This window comes from Phycodurus eques, chromosome 5, assembly GCF_024500275.1.
Source record: "Phycodurus eques isolate BA_2022a chromosome 5, UOR_Pequ_1.1, whole genome shotgun sequence".
In the NCBI taxonomy this organism is placed as follows: Eukaryota; Metazoa; Chordata; class Actinopteri; order Syngnathiformes; family Syngnathidae; genus Phycodurus; species Phycodurus eques.
Genome location: NC_084529.1, coordinates 14,033,627 through 14,054,317, shown reverse-complemented (window position 1 = coordinate 14,054,317; position 20,691 = coordinate 14,033,627). Strand labels below are relative to the sequence as shown.

The 20,691-nt window shown below is 41.4% G+C and overlaps 1 protein-coding gene across 2 annotated transcripts in view; it reads right to left on the bottom strand.

Moving 5' to 3' along the window:
* Positions 1-20,691, bottom strand: part of pdhx (pyruvate dehydrogenase complex component X) — a 42,571-nt gene that overhangs the window by 20,626 nt on the left and 1,254 nt on the right. The window contains exons 1-4 of one of the 2 annotated variants that reach the window (XM_061677601.1): positions 17,783-17,932; positions 11,718-11,801; positions 9,008-9,108; positions 158-351 (exon numbers count right to left, since the gene is read on the bottom strand). In XM_061677601.1, the coding sequence (XP_061533585.1) occupies positions 158-351; positions 9,008-9,108; positions 11,718-11,801; positions 17,783-17,918 (515 nt within the window). In that variant the 5' untranslated portion in view covers positions 17,919-17,932. Of the gene's footprint in view, positions 1-157; positions 352-9,007; positions 9,109-11,717; positions 11,802-17,782; positions 17,933-20,691 lie in introns of those variants that run through there. The other variant, XM_061677602.1, reaches the window with a different exon arrangement.

The window sequence follows — 20,691 nt, the reverse complement described above, 5'->3', positions numbered from 1 at the left end:
TTATCCTCACTAGGGTCGCGGGTTTGCTCGCGTCAATCCCAGCTGATGTTGGGCTGGAGGCGGGATACACCCTGAACTGGTTGCCAGCCAATCACAGTGTATAATCACATACATAATCTAAACAAATCCCAACAATAGATCATTAGGTGGCACTTACAATCCTGCTGGGACTATTTTGGGTGGAGAAGGTGGTGAAGAAAAAGCAGGGGGCACAACAGAGGCAATGGTTTCATGTATAGCAGGTGGAGGTGCGGATGGAGGGGGAATCTCCACCTGTGTCCAGTCTTGTCCTTCCTCCGCCATAACAGCAATGAGAGTTCCCAGGCGCACATTGCGACTGCCCTCCTCGATCTGAAATGTGGGTGAAACAAGTCCTTTTCGATGATGTTGCAGCACATTAACAAAACATGTTCATCAGACTGACGGAAAGTAAAGAATAACAATGTATGCTGTGTTGTGGCTCACTGTAATTGAAGCCCTACCCTGAGACAGAATAGGTTCTTGTGGAGTGTAATGAGTGACTTTTTATGCTTGCTGTCACCACTGATTCAAGATACTGTTAAGAGCTAATCTAAATACAATGTGTGCCTTTTACTACTCTCTCCACAGTCTACTGGACATTGTCAATCAATCAGTACTGGTTGAGTCTAAATGAAAGGCCATGCTAAAATACTGCCCGCTGCACTTCATCGATTTTCAAAAAAGTATCCATTTGGTGAGCTCTCTTGTTGTCAGCATGAAAGAAATTTGCGGAGAGCAACACAAAAAGGTCCAAATAGTCGGGTAAAAAAAGCTTTCTGCACACATAAAAAATCAAGACTAGTGTTAAAATATTCAAATACTGAATGATGAAGCATACAATATCGTCTGCGATTTTTTTTTACATTTAAAATATGGGGACTGCTGCATATGAAAAGTGCTTCATTTGTAGCAGGTGAAAAAGGTATGGTTAAGGCTTTATTAAGGGTGCGCTCAATGGCCAACTTCAAAATAATATCTTAAAATGGGATTAATGTACAATGTATTAAAATATTAAGATTTTTAAGAGCGGCGTGTCACAGTACAACATTATTAACAATCGTTGTAGCGGCTGTCTTGACTTCAACTTTTCGGCTAGCCTGACCGCAAAATGGTAAATGGACTGCACTTATATTGCGCTTTATCTACACCATCCAGTGCCCAAAGTGCTTTAAAAATCCTCACATTCACCCACTCACACACACATTCATACACCAATGGGCAACTGCTGCTGTGCAAGGCACTGCCAGGCCCATTGGGAGCAAATTGGGGTTCATTGTCTTGCCCAAGAACACTTGGAAATGCGGACAGTCGTAGCCGGGATACGCACCAGTGACCCTTCGATCACTGCACGACGTGCTCTACCGACTGAGCCACAGACCCCCATCGTAAAAAAACGGTGCAGTAAAAAAAATGCCAAAGTAAATTGAGAGGGAATTCACTACTGCTGAGTTCTTTGCAGTTTGCGACTATGCATGACTGACCAATGGTCAAGCAGAACAACGGAGACGTACTCATCCTTGAAAATTTATAGGAATTTTCAAATGAAAACTCGGTGCTTACGGCCTAATGTTATTGCGTTTTATGCATTAACTGTATTTGCTTCCATTAAGTTGCAATTTGTGTTTGCACTTTGTAATAGCATATTTATTCAGTTCGCCCTTAGTAAATGAGAATTTTTGGGGGGACATTTATTTTGTAATATCTATCATTTACTCGATGCACCGAAATGAAAATTCTTGCCCGAAACCAAAAACTGAAAGTGAAAGTGATGATGAAACCCGAATGCCAAAACACTAAAAGAAAATCAAATCAAACTTTATTTGTAAGCGCTTTTCATACAAAAACAAACAAACAAACAAACTAAAAAAATAAATCAAGACATGCAAACACAAAAGGCATGAAAAAGGTGACCCAAAAAAAAAAGAAAAAAAACATTTTCGGGGGGGGGTCTCGATTTTTCTTACTCGCCGAGTCCTTCTCAATAGGCTTTAGTAGTTTGTGCGTTTTCCCACAGGTTTTTGTGAAAACGACATCTTCACATAATATATTGCTGTGCAGGTCTATCCCCACCCTTCCAATGTTTACATTTGCAGCAATAATCATGCTATGCTCACAATAACAAAACTGTTTCATTGACAAATTGTCTGTTCACTAATTTAAGTGAATTTATTGTCATATTTTAAGTTATTAGAAATTGCTGCTGTTCTAAAATTAAAAATTACTGTATTTTTCGGACTACAAGGCGTACTTAAAATCATTTAATTTTCTCAAAAATCGATAGTACGATTTTATTTGGTACACAGCGCTCAAAAAGCTGTCAAAATGTTTTAGTACAACTTTGGTAAGCTACAAAGCCGCACCGCTTGATGGATTGTTGGAGCATTACGGCTACCATAGTCAGGAGCCTCACGGAGTAATACATACTGTGCTTCAACATAATATTATGGTGTGTGTGTGTAAGGACCCCAAAATGGCACCTGTAAAGACACATGCTTACGAAGCGGATTTCAAACTCAAGGCTATCAGCTGCGAGAGAATTCAACATTAATGAATCAATGGTACAGAAGTGGAGGAAGCAAGAAGATGACCTGCACCAAGTAAAGAAGACAAAACAGAGCTTCCGAGGGAACAAAGCGAGATAGCCACAGTTAGAGGATGAAATTGAACAGTGGGTTATTGACCAGAGAACAGCAGGTGGAAGAATCACTATAGTCTCTATTCGACTCAATTGCAACAGCAGTAGCACGTGACATGAAGATCAACGACTTTCGAGGAGGTCCCTCTTGTTGCTTCCGTTTTATGAAAAGGCGTGATCACTTCATCCGCAAGAACTACCATCTTGCAGCAACTGCAAATGAATGATGAAGAAAAGTTGGCTATTTTACGCATCTATTTCAAGAACAAGATCACTGAAAAGAACACCCGGCCAGAACAGATCACCATCATCACCTTGGACATCACCGTGAACCATACTGTCAAGAAAACAGGGACCACAGGGAACGAGAAGCCATCCTTCACTGTAGTTCTCGGTTGCCAGGCTAATGGCCAGAAACTACCACACAGGGTCATTTTCAGATTTTGCCAAAAGATAAGTTTCCGGCCAGCGTTATCAAAGCTAATCTAAAGGGGTGAATGGACGAGCAGAAGATGAGTGAGTGGCTAAGAGAAATTTATCTCAAGAGACCGGATTGATTTTTCCACAAATCTCCATCCCTATTGATCTGCAGCTCCGTGCGCACCCATCTCACAGATACTGTAAAAACCCAAGTGAAGCAAAGTAATTCCAAGCTTGCCATCATTCCAGGTGGATTAACCAAAGAACTTCAACCGCTAGGTATTGGTGTCAACAGGTCGTTCAACGTTAAATTGCGAGCTGCGTGGGAGCATTGGATGACAGAAGGCGAACACACATTCACCGAGACAGGGAGGCAACGCCGGGCGAGTTACCCCACTATCTACCAATGGATCGCGGATGCCTGGGCTACAGTATCAGTCTCAAGTGTCGTCCGAGCTTTCACGAAGGCAGGAATCATCACTGAACAGCTAAGTAACAGCAACGAGACTGACTCGGATAATGACGAGAGGGATCCGGGCATGCTTGATGCCAAAATCGCCCAACTCAGACATTGAAAATGAAGAATTTGATGGATTTGTGGGAGAAGAATGAACTGAAAAAGTGAGTGTATTATTTTGTATTTTGTATTTGTATTGTATTTTGTATGGTCCGGCAGGCCCGGACCATGTGTCCCCATCCTGCCTCAAAGTCTGCGCGGACCAGCTCGCTCCAGTCTTCACTCAGATCTTCAATAGATATCTGGAACTGTACCAACCTGTTTCAAACGCTCCACCATCATTCCAGTCCCCAAGAAACCTGCAATCTCGGGTCTGAATGACTACAGGCCTGTCGCTTTGACATCTGTGGTCATGAAGTCCTTTGAACATCTCGTGCTGCACCACCTCAAGAGTGTCACAGGTCCCCTGCTGGACCCCCTGCTGTTTGCCTACCAAGCGAACAGGTCTGCGGATGATGCAGTCAACATGGGACTGCACTTCATCCTAGAACACCTCGACAGTGCAGGGACCTACGCGAGGATCCTGTTCGTGGACATCAGCTCAGCGTTCAACACCATCATCCCTGAACTCCTTTCATCCAAGCTTCTCCAGCTCAGCGTCTCACCTGCCATCTGCCAGTGGATTTACAGCTTTCTGACAGGCAGGACACAGCAGGTCAGGCTGGGGGAGGCCACCTCATCCACACGTAGCATCAGCACTGGGGCGCCCCAAGGTTGTGTCCTCTCTCCGTTGCTCTTCTCTCTCTCCACGAACGACTGCACCTCAGCGAACCCGACTGTCAAGCACCTGAAGTTTGCAGATGACACCACTGTCATCGGCCTCATCAAGGACGGTGACGAGTCTGCATATTGACAGGAAGTGGAGCGGCTGGAGCTGTGGTGCGGCCGACACAACCTGGAGCTGAACACGCTCAAGACCGTAGAGATGATCGTGGACTTCAGGAGGCATCCTTCGCCACAGCTGCCCCTCACGTTGTCCAGCTGCCTTGTGTCAACCGTCGAGACCTTCAAGTTCCTGGGAATTACAGTCTCTCAGGACCTGAAGTGGGCGACCAACATCAACTCCGTCCTCAAAAAGGCCCAGCAGAGGATGTACATCCTGCGGCTTCTGAGAAAGCACGGCCTGCCGTCGGAGCTGCTGAGACAGTTCTACACAGCGGTCATCGAATCAGTACTGTGTTCTTCCATCACAGTCTGGTTTGGTGCTGCTACAAAAAAGGACAAACTCCGACTGCAACGGACAATCAAAACTGCTGAAAGGATTGTCGGTACCCCCCCAACCCACCATTGAGGACTTGCACGCTGCCAGAACTAAGACAAGGGCGTGCAAAATCCTCTCGGACCCTCCACACCCCGGTCACCAGCTCTTCCAGCTCCTTCCCTCAGGTAGGTGCTACCGATCAATGCAAACTAGAACTAGTAGACATTCCAACAGCTTCTTCCCTCTTGCAATCAACTTCTTAAACACCTGACCTACAACTCCATTACAACATGCTGGCAATTTTTTGACTTGAGTTCGTTGTCACATTTCTGTGGGGCCAATTATGTATTACTCGTGCACTCACTGTAGTTGTCTCGCCATGTTTCACTCTTTGCATATACTGGCCACTCATGCCAGAGGAGCATCTGCTCCATTTGCACACTGATTGAGGAGTATCTGTAACATTTGCAGAACCAACATTGTCCCAGATTATCGCACTACTCGTCACTGTAAACCGCATACACTCCTTGAAGTCTCAGCGCCCTTTGCACAATGGTCATTGCACCGGACTATTGCAATATTAGTCATTCGAACTGCTCTAAGTGCTAGAGTACTCTGCATCTTTTTGCACAATTGTCACAAAAAAAAAAAAAAATGTACCGGCATTACCAGATAACTAGCAACCCTTTACTGCTCAGTGACTGTTTTTTTTTGTTTTTCTTTGTCAATGTCTTTCTGTCTCCAAAGTGTTCTGTAAATAGACTGTCTGTTGTCGTACTAGAGCGGCTCCAACTACCGGAGACAAATTCCTTGTGTGTTTTTTGGACATACTTGGCAAATAAAGATGATTCTGATTCTGATGTGTTACAACTGAACAATGTTGAGAGTTATTGTGAATGAGTTGAATAAAGTTTGAATTACCTGACTGTTTTGTTTCGCTTAATGCACATTATAATCCAGTACGCCTTATGTATGAAAATAGACCCCTTCATTGATAGTGTGTGACGACAATGATGTGATGAAATGATTAGCTACAGCCCTGGTCTGAGCCAGCTAACGTGTGTCACTGCCGGCCACACCGCCAAACTGTGATTAGCGGCTCATGCATTGATGAAGGCGGCAGCTGGCTAGCTAATTACCTAACGTGGATTTCAGGACACATTGACCATCGACACTTCGTCGCTGGAATATGCTTCAATTCGATGCCATGAAGGAGTCCGGCCGCTATGCCCGCACATAAACGCGGACTCACCCAGCATCGGGGCTTATCTTACCCAATCGATTAAGCTGGTGAACCCCATGAGTCTCCCACTTGGTGCCGAATTGAACCTTTTTGCGAAATGGGGGGAAAACTAAATACCCTCGGTAGCGACAACCACCCGATGAACTGTGAGAGAACGACGTCCACACACGCCAGAATAACCGCGCAAAGGCAAGGCTTTTGGTGCGGTCGAACAATGCTACATCTATAATTGACGTGTTGTCAAGTGTATTTCGACAAATATCTGGAACAATCAGTGTTATGGCCGTAACGAGTTAGCAACAAGTCAGTGATTTCTTTGACAAAATATGGATGATCCGTAACATGGACAGCTCTGTGAATGACCGCCATATTTAACCATGTTGGAGCATACTGAGGTCTATGCCAATAGCAATCTAGATAGGGCTGGGGAAGCAAAGCAAGTACAGAAAAGCAAATGTATTTATCTAGCGCATTTCATACACAAGGCAACTCAATGTGCTTTACATTATTAAAAGCATTTAAAAACAACAACAAAAAACAGCTCAGAAACATTTAAAACAAAGAGAAAAAAGTACAATTAAAACAGCGTACAGTGCAAGAAATATAATTTGAAAGTGGAAATACTCTAAAAAGCATAAGGAAAAAAAGTTTTTAACCTTGACTTAAAAACATTCACACTTGGGGCTGAGGTCACTTCTGTTGGCAACTTAGTCCATTTCTGTGCAACTAAATGCTGCTTCACCGGAGGAGGGATTACTCGGTTAGTTGATGAAATATCTATAGGATAATCGATTCTAAAAAGACTAGATGTGACAGCCCTAAATCTAGGTATACATGTCAAATGTAGGTGATTATGGTGGTCAACATATAATATACATACAAAACAATTAGGTGGTTACAAAAGCTCTGTTAAAGCTGCCTTTCCATCGGAATCTTGTTTTTTTCTACTGTTTTAAGCTTAACATTGTTCAGAATGCATCTTTGACATGTTTTAAGTTTGACATCTACGTAGTTTGTCAATTGAATGCAAAAGACAATAAATGCATAAGGCTTGCAAAACGAGCGCATCAGATTTCCATGTGTCTGTGATGTAGTTTTGTCAATTAATATTCAAATACCTGCTCACTTCGTGGTTGGTACCCACCCACTTAACTCAGCTGAACAGCAACACAGCATTTATGGGTTTTAAGAGAGTCTTAGCTGCTGCCGAGCCATATAAATACAGCATTAGTAGTATAAAGTATACATCTGTTGTGTTTTACAACAATACTTAACTATATTTATAATTCATGATGTAACAGTGGATGAAATAGCAAAGCTTGCATATATCCCCGTACTCGCCAGCAATGATCATCGCTGCAGATTCAATTCCAATGAATGGGGGCGGATCATGAGCATAAACGTCAAAATATTCCCACTTTTCATTTTATTTTCATGTCTCCCTTTTCAGATCATGTTCCGTATTAGTAGGCTAACAATCCAACAATTGGTTAATTGTGCTTCACAATGATAGTAACGGAGGATGAGCGCCCCGCTGGCCAGTGACAAGCGGCCACGAGGGTCGCGAGGTAGAGGGGCTGTAATGGGGAGTAGAATTGGCAAGAAAAGAAAGCCGCACAAATGAATACACACACACTAAAAGGGTGCTCCAGCCTCCGCCTATAACAGGCTGTTTCTCTGCAGAGTGGCATACAGCCGGCTTGACTTGTGCTGGCCGCGCACAGCGCTTCGTCACCAGCCGACGGTGCTGAAACGGCGAGTAAAAATAGGATGAGAAAAAAACTAAACAAAGGAACCAGTGGGGATGACTTGTCATGTCGGCCATGTTCACTTCACAGCACACCTTCGCTGAAGGCGAGCTCGCCGACGACCCGCTAAGGAGGACCAAGGTGGGAGGAGCCTATAAATGTGGCGCAAATGGAGCGAATGAGTGTTCAGTGTGTACAAATATCCTGTGATCAAACTCTAGCGAGTGACGTGTTTCTGAACACTGCCTCGAAGGACATGATGTCACTATGCACTACGCTGGCAGATGCTGTGATATGGACCAATTAGAACCAAGCTGTTTTCAATATTTAAATTGGGAAAGAAAGGGGACTTCCAACCCAAATCATCTTGGCAACCTGATAAAAGGACATCAAAGATTATAAAAATGAAATAAAAAATGATGGAAGGGCACCTTTAATGGAAGAATAGTTAACACATTCTGTGGTTCAGCAAAAATTTGGTCCCACGTTGGACATGCAATGCTTCCAGCTTTAGATTTTCTTATTAACTATTAACGTCACATTTTATTTTGCAGTTTTTTGCTAGTGGGGTTTATACAGGTTTTTCTCTGCCTGCCTCTGCTATAAAGCCCCTACCCTCAATTCTTCACTGGTTGCTATGGAAACTACCATCCCCACAGAAGCAACGTAAAATGGGAGTAAGGGAATTTGGAAAAATGGAAACACCCAAGAAAGAATAGCATAAGACCAATGGTTTGAAGTTGCCAGTTGTGGCCCATTTAATAACCACCACAAGGTCACAGTTCATAGCAACATGATGTTCAAAATGATACAGTCTGCAAATATCCAGGGTTGAAGGGCCATAATCCACCCTGTACCGTGCACTCTAAGATTAAAAATGGGAGACAAAGTTTAAACTATATTTAAATAAAAGCACATACCTGTACTTCGGGGTGCAGCACGGATGTCAAAGTCAAACTGTTGCTAAATCTTTGGAAGCCTATTAAAAATTCAAACATCTAATAACACAACGGGGGATGGACCTGGAGAAATATATGCCACTAAAGACAATCCTTCTGTGTGCTGTGACTGTGTAAGGAAAGACGAATAAATGTAGCAAAAGAAACCAGTTTAAGGACAGGATTAAAAACAACCACAAATAATCTTGTCTCATAGTAGATACAAAATAGAGTACCTACACCATTGTGGAAATCAGGATTGTCTCTGATTTTGGTATACTCACCAGGATCTTTGCCATGATACCATCGTCATTAGATTCCATAGTAACGACAGCTTTGTCGGTCTCAATTTCACAAAGGGCATCACCTGCTGCCACTGCCTCACCTGCAATGGTAAAAGAGTGCACATCCACAAATATATTATGTAAATGTCACATTTTTAAATGACATGAAAGCATAAATATAAGAGAAAATGAAAATAATGCCAGTTCAGCAGATGTTGGTGTAAATAGTTTCTTCTAAACTTTGAATTTTTAAACAATTCTACAACCACAGCAGCTTTAATACACAATAAAAACTAATTTACGAACAGAAAATCAGTATTTAAGTGACACAAATTAGTGAGACCAAATCCAATCTTTTTTTATCTGATACCAATCAGCTAAAAATTATGTGATCAGTCCCAATTTCCCATCACATGAAAGGATCAGGAACAACTCTAATTTAGAGTTATTAAAAAGGACTCATACCACTTCTTTCTTTAGTCAATAGCATTTATAGCCATAAATAGTTGCAAGAAAAACAGAAATCTGAAGTCAGTAACATTGACAATCATGGTTTATTGCCAATTTTTTTCTGAAGCTAGTCAAGAGTGGACAGTGGATGATCGAATCGACTTTGTGACACATCCATGCATTAACTTGTGAAAAGGTCAGTTATGATACAGATAGGCCTATGAGTTAAATGTCAAATACTATGCTGATCTAACCTCTGATCACACCTCTATCTCGCTGGAAAAAAATAACTGCTAAGACAATCACCTTGGCCTTTCAGAAACAAACAGGATCACAAACAATTACAGTAAATTATGCAAAAGATGTATCTACAAAACACATATAAAAGTTTATTGGCCTGGTGAAATGCATTCATTCATTTTCCGAGCCGCTTATCTTCACTAGGGTCACGGGAGTGCTGGAGCCTATCCCGAGAGGCGGGGTACACCCTTAACTGGTTGCCAGCCCATCGCAAGGCACATAAACAAACAACCATTCTCACTCACATTCACACCTACGGACAATTTTTTTACTACCTACCATGCATGTTTTTGGGATGTGGGAGGAAACCCGAGTATCCGGTGAAAACCCATGCAAGCACGGGGAGAACATGCAAACTCCACACAGGCGGATTTGAACCCGGGTACTCAGAACTGTGAGGCGGATGTCCTAACCAGTCGGACATCGTGCTGGTGAAGTAAGTCAGTATAAATGGGTGGGTCAAGAGAAGGATGGATGGAAGATGGGCAGGTTTAGAGTAGGAGTATTGATGTTGGAAGCCTTAGGGTGAAGGAGCAGTGGTATCAAGAATGAATTTTATCAGAATTTACACCAATCTGATCGGCTTGATCGGTATCGGTCGATAATTAGCATTTTATGCTGATCGGCTTTAATGTCATAATTCGCCCACCCGGTCAAAGCTGTCATTGATCGGCTCTGCAAAAGACATTTACTCCGCGTCGCCATCGTGTACAGTATATCTAAATCCAAAAGCTAGTTTATTTTATGTATGTCTTTTGACATACTACTGTAAATATCTGACAGCCAAAAGTTATTTAAAGTTATTTAAAAAATAACACCCATTATTTTTGTCATGTTGTAATGCTGGTTTGACCTGACTGATTAGAAAACATTACCTGACAAGAGAATACGTTTGAAGATATTCAGTATACAGCGCACAAATTAGCTTTTCTATCTAGCTTTAGGTATACTGACAGGCAGAACAATGAAATCCTCTTCTGCTAGATGACAGAAGGTAGAATTAACATGTTTATTCACCTGTTGCCATTCACCCGACAGAATACTAGCTTTGTGTTCAACTAAAAATGCTCATATTTCTAACTGAGTAAGTAAATTTGTGATTAAATTATTTGAGATCATATTTTCTTTCAGTATATATAATTGCTGTGAGATTTTTGTTCAGTAGTGTGACATGAGATTTTCTTCTAATGTAAAATATGCACTTTGGCTCTGTAAAGGTTGGGAAACCCTAAGGAACGCAAGGAGAACGTATTTACCGGTAGGTATGTTAGCAGTGCGAATAATATAATTTGCATGAATATGTGAAAAGACAAAATGAAGACAGTATAAGCTTTGGGAACACACTTAATGGGTAAATTATGAAGACAATTTGTAATTCATTATCATCATTAATATCATATGCTTCTTGAAAATCCCAGGCTTCTTCAGTAGTAGCAATACTATTGAAAAGACACTAAGGGCGAAATGTGTTGTTTTTTTTGGCAGTGAGAATTTATCTTTCATAATCACATCCACATTGTAGGCTACTGTACGTCTCACCCCAAGTCAGAGAAGCCCATGATAACACAGCAAAAGCAGCTAATCAGAACTCAGTTGTTCATGATAAATTAGGGTCCTGCTGTAGTGCCTGGATAAGCAGTGTTGCTAAGCAGTAATGAATAGTGACTGCCGGGTTTCCTGAAGCCAGTTTATCACCAAAGGCCAATGAATGCAACAGTGCACAAGCCCATGTCTTACAGAGTGCTGTGTTGTCATAGAGAATGATGATTGGCGCTTGATGTTGGCCCATGGTTACAAGGTAAATATTGTCATAGTTTTTATGCGCACATGCTTTGGCACTCCTGTGGCATTGACAATTGGACTGGAAAAGAAGAATTAAAATTTGTGATTGTGGTAATATCTGTCCCGGGGGAGTTGTGCTGAAAAACATTTATGTGAGACACTTGCAAATTAATTTTACCTTCTTTCTTCAGCCATTTGACAATGTTTCCCTCCTCCATGGTTGGTGAGAGAGCTGGCATTTGCACATTGAGTGGGGCGACACCTACAGAAAAAAAACATCATAACAGCATTACTTAAAAAACATTTGAAAAGGTGATTAAAGGTAATGCAGAAATGCTTCTTTGAAAATGGCTATGAAATGGTTTGGTATCTTTATAAACTGCAGTCCAGCACAGGAAGACAAAGCACAACAATAACAAAAAAATAAATAAAAGTCATGTCGATTACATCATTGGTGAGGATGGCCGACACAACACCAGAAGACACACAGATTCTACAGGCCTGAGAGCAGTGATTTCCAACCTTTATGGAACCAAGGCACATGTTACAACTGCAAAATCTCACGGTACACCAACAAACAAAAATGTCACAAAAAGTGGATACATTAATTACTGGACATACTTCCTGCCATCTAATAGAAGAGTATTTATTTGTTCTGTCTGTCACTATGCCTCACTGGCATAAATAGATGACTAAAGATACATTATTTCTTGGAAATAAATAATTTTTTGAGCATTTAAGTCAAATTTGATAATTTCCCACAGCACACTAATGTGCCCCGCGGCACACTGGTTGGGAATCACTGCCTTAGAGACACAATGTCTAAGGTCTAACGGTCACAGCCAGTCGACAGGAGGGCCATACTGTAGTTTAACTGGCTCACACCACTGTACTAGGCACGAATGCACAATGACAGAAATAACAACTGAGCTGTATCGGAATCCCTTGCCGTAGCGACATGTTTAAATTTGTTTTCAAATGGAATACTCCTGTTTTGTGCACTTTGAATGCTTATGATTGACTGTGAGAAAGTGCCATGCCAATCTGGGATGATGTGACATTGAGTCACGATGGGCTACTGTTAAGAATATATTAAAATAATTATAATAATAATCCTACGGTACAGTTAGGAAATATTTTATGATTGTAACATTTTAAAGTAGAACTGAATATTTCTAACGATTTCATATGCTAACCTCCATTTCCAAACAAATAGGTATTGGTACAACTGGCTTTTGAGATTGGAAACTATACCATCCACAAGGGGAGCCCCTTCTGAAAAACAACTTTACTACTACTTGTGCAGTTACGTCATCTAAAAAGCTAATAGAGTATCTGTAAACGGTGGTCAATAATTTCTATTAATATTCATATCACCTCTAAAGAGTGGTGAAAATGTGTGATTGATATGAGTTTCTTAATTGTTTGTTTGGTTGGGTATTTCTTACACTGCTAACCCCTGCCCCCCAAGAAAAAAAAAGCGCTGGCAAGCCCAAACTGAACAGTAATGTATGACAAAAGATTAATTGGGATTTATCTCATTTTCTTCAAAATACACAATACACAGGCATCTGAATCTTGTAACCAAAAACCAGCACGAGTGCCACATAGTAGTGGAGTGCTGTCACTGAGCTTGGACTGGCCAGCATGGCCACAAACTATCCATCCTTTCGTGGCACTTTCTTGTGCTTGCCCAGTGAATGGTTTGTTTCTAAACCCATCTCAACATGACAATGACCTCAATGTTCTTCAGTTGCCACCACAGTGACTGGATCTTAATTGAGTAAAAGAGCTCTCAGATGTGGTAAAAGGAAAACATTTTTGTCACATGAATATGCAGCTGAAAGATGTGCAGACATCGCGTGACACAAACTGATCCAGAACAGACAGAAATCTTAACTGGCATGTTAAAATGGGGCATGTTCTCAAAATAAATAAATACATAAATAAATAAATAAATATAAAAGATAAAAAATACAATGCAACAGCTTAAGGATCATAACAGTGGGGTACCATAATTCAAATGGCTATCAAAAAAAAAAGGACGTCTGCAGGATGAAGTCTGAGTCCTGCCAAAGTATCTGTTGAGCAAGATGCAAACCTTCAACTTTACCCACGACAAGTTATAATTTGTCTTTTCATGGCAGCACATAAAATTATCATATTCGATCATTTTGAATTAATACATAATATTATTAACACGGCGGATGACTGGTTAGAGCATCTGCCTCACAGTTCTGAGGACCGGGGTTCAATCCCCGGCCCCGCCTGCGTGGAGTTCGCATGTTCTCCCCGTGCCTGCATGGGTGTTCTCCGGGCACTCCGATTTCCTCCCACATCCCAAAAACATGCATTGATTGGAGACTCTAAATTGCCCGTAGGTGTGAATGTGAGTGCGAATGGTTGTTTGTTTGTATGTGCCCTGCAATTGGCTGGCAACCAGTTCAGGGTGTACCCTGTCTCCTGCCCGATGATAGCTGGGATAGGCTCCGGCACGCCCGCGACCCTAGTGAGGAGAAGCGGCTCAGAAAATGGATGGATATTATTAACACTGCAAATGGCTGGCGACCGGTTCAGGTTGTACCCCGCCTCCCGCCTGAAGATAGCTGGGATTGCCTCCAGCAGCCCACGACCCTAGTGAGGATAAGCAGTAAAGAAAATGGATGGATGGATGGATGGATATTATTAACAAATGAGAGAACTGTGAGAATCTTGGAGTCATTTTTTATTTGGTGCTGATCCTTGATGCTCAAGTGACCAAACTCATGTAATTGAAGTTCTGCTTTGCAAAGCTCAGACTGCGAATGAAAATCAAATCATGTATCATCATGTCATTAAATGACCTGTTCATTTACTGTATATACTTGTTTACTTAATTGCCCAAAAAATTTTATTTGCAAATAATATCCTCTCTGTTTCTCTATTTATGCCAGTGAGGCGTAGTGACAGATAGAACAAATGAATGGTCTTCTATGAGATGGCAGGAAGTAAATACAGTAATTAATGTATCCACTTTTTGTGACATTTTCGTTTGTTGGTGTGCCGGGAAATTTTTCAATTGTAAAATATGTTTCTTGGCTCCATAAAGGTTGGAAATCACTGCTCTAATCAGATCGTGTATTCTAATCAGTCAGGTCAAACCAACATTATATGACAGAAATAATGGGCGGCAACTGACTTTAATTAAATTACTTTATTTTTAATTAAATTACTTCACCCACACCGAAACTTTAGAGCATGATTCGACAGAACGCCGGCATGTTTACGTCCAACCATTCGCGCTACCGCTAGCTTGCTAAGCTACATAACATTTTATTGCCTGCTTGTGAGCCGTATCGTATTAAAAGTACGTGAACATACCTCAAACAAGCCTTAAACGAACGTCATCTCCTGTCATGAGCACTGGTGACCACCAACACACGTTTTTCCCCATTTTGTTTTTATAATACAATCGGCGCGATCCACTCTCGTTGTCGTCACCACGGTAACAAGTGTATCCGGTCGCATTTGAGTTGACAAGATAAACCCCAATGATGGTAAAAAACGGGATGTGGTGGTATCGGAATACAAGATTTTATTGCAGTAATCAAATTTGTCTTGTGGTCTGACGTGTTACCTGTCTCTGACATGTCTCACGTGTTACCCGTCTCTGACATGTTGTCTGTCCCACACCGCCGCCGTTTAAAATTATTATTATTTTTTTTATTATTATAACTTCATTGGCCGTCAGATATTTACAGTACGTCAAAAGACAACCGACAAGGCTAAAAATAAACTAGCTCTTGGATTCAAATAGTGACTGGTTAGAGCGTCTGCCTCACAGTTCTGAGGACCGGGGTTCAATCCCCGGCCCCGTCTGTGTGGAGTTTGCATGTTCTCCCTGTGCCTGCGTGAGTTTTCTCCGGGCACTCCGGTTTCCTCCCACATCCCAAAAACATGCATGGTAGGTTGATTGAAGTCTCTAAATTGCCCCTAGGTGTGAAAGTGAGTGCACATGGTTGTTTGTTTATGTGTGCCCTGCGATTGGCTGGCAACCAGTTCGGGGTGTACCCCGCCTGATGATAGCTTGCATAGGCTCCAGCACTCCCGCGACACTTGTGAGGATAAGCGGCTTAGAAAACGGATGGATGGATGGATTCAAATATACTGTGCACGCGGCGACGCGGAGTTAATGTCTTTTGCGGACCCGATCAATGTCGGCGAATTTTGACATTAAAGCCGATCAGCCGATAAAGTATAAAATACTAAATATCGGCCGATACCGATCAGCCCAATCAAATCGGTGTAAAGTCTAAAAATAAGATTAGAAATTAAGTTGTCTGTGATAATGTGAAATGACACAGGGAAAATAATTGAACACACGAAGAAAGGGAGATGCAAAAAGGCATAGTAAGCCAAGACAACACCTAAAATCTATCAATCAAATCAATCAAACAGCAATGCATCCCCTTGTCAGTGCAAATGAATATCAGCTGCTTCAGTTCTAACGGATGACCTACAAAAAGCTCTCATTGCCAAGGTGTGAGTCAAGGCACATCTCATGATGGGTAAGAGCAAAGAGCTGTCTCAAGACCATCGCAAACTAATTGTTGCAAAACATAATGATGGCATTGGTTACAGGCGCATCTCTAAGCTTCTGAATGCTCCAGTGAGCACGGTTGGAGCCATAATAGGTAAGTGGATAGCCAATTATACCACCATAGATTTGCCTCTATCAACTGCTCCTCGCAAGATTTCTGACACGAGTGGAAAGAATAATCAGAAGAGTTGAACAAAAGCCAAGGACCACCTGTGGAAAGCTTAAAAAATAACTGGAATTAGCAAGTACTGTTGTCACAAGGAAAACAGTGAATAATGCACTCCGCCGCCATGGCCTGTATGCACGCTCACCACGCAAGACCCCATTGCTGAACAAAAAGCATGTTAAAGCTTGTTTAAAGTTTGCTGAACAACATTTGAACAAGCCAGTTAAATACTGTGAGAATATAGTCTGGTTGGATGAGAGCAAAATTGAACTGTTTGGATGCCATAATGCACACCACATTTAGAGGAGAAATGGCACTGCACATCACCCTAAAATTACCACACCAACAGTAAATTTCGGTGGTGGAACATGATGGTGTAGGTCTGCTTTTCAGAAAATGGTACTGGTAAACTTGACATTATTGAAGGAAAGATGAACGGCCAAGTGTACAGAGACATTTTTGACAAAAATCTGCTGCCATCTACAAGAATGATGAAAATGAAACAGGGTGAACATTTCAGCAGGATAATGTTCCAAAACATACTGCCAAGTTAACTCTCAATTGGTTTCACCTGACTTGAATCCAATTGAAAATCTATGGAAAGAACTGTAACTCAAGATCCATAAAAGAAGCCCACGGAACCTTCAAGATTTGAAGACTGCTTGTGTGGAGGAATGGGCCAAACTCACACCAGAGCAATGCATGCGACTAGTTTCTAGAGAAGCGGCTCTACTCAGTGTCCCTCCCGGATGACCGAGCTTGAGGCTCGAGGCTGAGGAATGTGATCTCCCTGTAGTTAGAACCACCACAACAGTCTGCCAATCCACAGGCACTGTCCCAGATATCCACGCGATGTTGCAAAGGCGTGGCAACCAGGACAGCCCCACAACATCCAGAGCCTTGAGGAACTCCGGGCGAATCTCATCCACCCCCGGGACCTTGCCACCGAGGAGCTTTTTAACCACCTCGGTGACCTCAACCCCAGAGATAGGAGAGCCCGCCTCAGAGACCCCAGACTCTGCTTCCTCATGGGAAGGCGTCTTCGAAGTATTCTCCCCACCGACTCACAACGTCCCGAGTCGAGGTCAGCAGTTCCCCATCCCCACTATAAACAGTGTTGATGGTGCACTGCTTCCCCCTCCTGAGACGCCGGGTGTTGGACCAGAATTTCCTCGAAGCTGATTTCAACATAGGTAGTGATGGTTACAAAGTAACTACTAAACGTTGTCGGAGTCAGCCTACTCAGCAATTATAATTCTATTATACTATGATAGTAAAACTTGACATTTGCAGCATGATACGTCGTTCTGCATGGACGAGTAATAGTGTCAGTTATTGTCAAATAAGTGAGACTAAACTCGAAGATGTATATTGAAGGGTTACTGCAATGTGGCTAGTTGGAAAATTGTGAAGTAACCTTATTGCAGGAGAAATCGCTAGAAATGTCAACGGTCGCCGAGCTACCGTATTACACAAAATTGCACATAACATCACTCACCGAAGGCCCATGGAGACTGAAAGAAGTGTCTGGCGTGCTCCTGTGACGACTGCGTGATCCACAAATATTTATTAATGTTCGATAATTTAAGGCCGAATACAATTCCTTGACGACCCAGACGCAAGGAGGCCGCCATGTTGATACCCTCCTTCGGAGAGACGCGCAGGTGCCTGATTCAAATGTTTAGATTTCAGGAGTCTAATGTTGCTTTATTTTACTTAACAATTATACAAAATATACAGAGTAAACGATTACTTTTACCTTTTAATATTTGTTTCAGTTTAATATAGATTATTTTAAAGATATGTGAACAGGCGTAAGTAACTCCTATAAGGTCCTTTCAGGACAGTGGTCATAGATGTTTATACATAAACGACTAGTTTTGCGGGTTGTGCTAATGTTCTTAGAGTCAGCGCATCTGCCATATTAGATGTGGCAGATTTGTGTGGTTGGTAATCCAAATAAATGAACCGAACTGCTTAAAACAACAACAACCAGTATACGAAGAAAATGCACAAAGTTAACGCCCCACCCCTCCCCCCCACCACCGCCACAGCCCATTAACGCGCGCATACGCATGCACGCACATTAATATTACATGCTAACATATTTGGGAAACAGCACCAAAAACAACGGATGTAACTTTTAAATTTAAGTTAAACAACACTTAGACTAAACATATCAATATGTTTAGGACTAACGGCAAGGCAACATATGCATTTTCTAATGTTTTCATGAGTGTTTACACCTAAAAATCTACACAGGTACTGTGATGATGAATATTGAAATATTAATACAATGCCGTGAAAAATTATTGACCACTTTTCACATGCTTATATTTTTGCATAGTTTCCACAGTTTAATGTTTAAGATCATCCCCCAATTTATTTTTTATATCAGACAAATGTAACCCAAGTGAACTTAAAATGCTGTTTTTAAACTGATTAAATTTATTAAGGGGGGAAAAAATATTCAAAGTTACTTGGCCCTGTGTAAAAAATGAATGCCCCCCTAAACCTAATAACTGGTTGGGCCATCTTCAGCCGCAACAACCGAAGTTCCTTTGTGGCCTCTTAGATGAGTCATTTTGTTCTCTTGGGGGTAATTTTTGTTGGCCGGCCACTCTTGGGACGGTTCACCACTGTTCCATGTTTTCTCCATGTGAAGATAATGGCTCTCCCTATGGTTCGCTGAAATCAGCTTTAAAAATGGCTTTTGTAACCTTTTCCAGACTGATAGATCTCAATCCGTTTCTTACTTACTTTCTTGACTTTGTCTGGAATTTCTTTGGATCGTGTCATCATTTTGTTGCAGCTTTTTTAGACCTTTTCTCCAACTTGATTTTATCGGGACAGATTCTGTTCAAGTGATTTCTTGATTGAACAGGTCTGAAGGTAATCAGGCTTCAATGTAATCAGTGAAAATTAACCAAAAATTTTGATTAGCCACAATTAATTTATGATTTTACAAGGGGGGTAATTAGTTTTTCACACAGGGCCACTTAACTTTAAATAGTTTTTTTTCCCTTAATCAATTAAATCAGCATTTAAAAACAGCATTTTAAGTTCACATGGGTTACAGTTGTCTGATATTTACATTTGTTTGATGATCTTCAACATTAAAGTGGGGAAAGTATGCAGAAATATAAGAATTGGAGAAGGGGACCAATACTTTTTCACGGCACTGTAGTGGGCCCAAATATTTCATCTGTAACTTTAATATCCAGATTCTGAAATGTAGATGTGAGGTGCATTTTCTAAATAAAGAGCACTAATGTTTACATTACATATGTTTTATATTCAGTTATTCATCGACCTTTTCACAATGTTTGTAAACAATGGGCACAAGTTCAGTTCCGAGAAAGCGAGTGACTCTGCAGCTGAGAGACGCTGACTGAAAACAATGACGAAAACTAGTTGTGTTTGGGGTTGCACTGACAGATATGCCCCAAAAGATTTAGTTTTTTTTTTCCCGCGTTACAGCACTTAATATATATATTTGTCATTGCGTAATTTAACAAAACATAATGGCTTGCCTACCAGCTATATCAGCACACTCTCCATGTCTCCATTAAAAGGGCACATTGGTGTCATTTAATTAAATTTAATTCGCCAGTCCCTCAATGTTCAAGTACGTGTGGGACTTCTTTGTGTGGATGCTTGTTTCATTTGGGAAATATCTTCAGCATTATGCACATGCGGGACTACTATTAGCAAAATTGTGTTGTAATGGCCAACTATATTCAAAATTTAATTGTTCAGTATTAATCTCATGAGGTTTGGCTTTGACTGTAAAATGGTTGGTACAATTTAAAGCAAAAACTACAATAAATGAGGCAGTTTTACAGATTACTCCGCTCTAACACATCCAATATGGCGGCACGGTCGACGTACGATGTAGTTACTTGAGGCGTCGTTTAATGTTCTATGTCTATGGCCCGTTAAACTCTGGTGTTCGCCTCTCCCTGCTGCCACCTGCGGGGGGGAAAGGGGGGGAAATTGCGTTAACAAACGCAACATATGCATATTTTAATATCAAATTGAATCCTAAATTTTACATAAGATTCAAGGTAAAAACTGCTCATCAGCTGTGCCTTATTTAAATCATGTATATTATTTTTTATTAAAGTTCCGGCGGTGATGTCCACAACTCGGTGAGCACATTTCATCCAGGCTATAAATTGACTACATTTACAAAAGTAAGGTACATAATGAGTTACAGGATGCCTGTAAACGTGTGACATGCAGACCTGTGAATTACTGGAGATTTAAGTACATTCATCATGCACAATTACAATCAACAATCTGGGTTTGTCAGTTTGGAGCTTAGCAGTGGAACCCAGTCAGAGATTTGTCAACAAGAGTAGCAAACGACTCAAACAACTGCAGTCACAGCAACCTCACACTGTT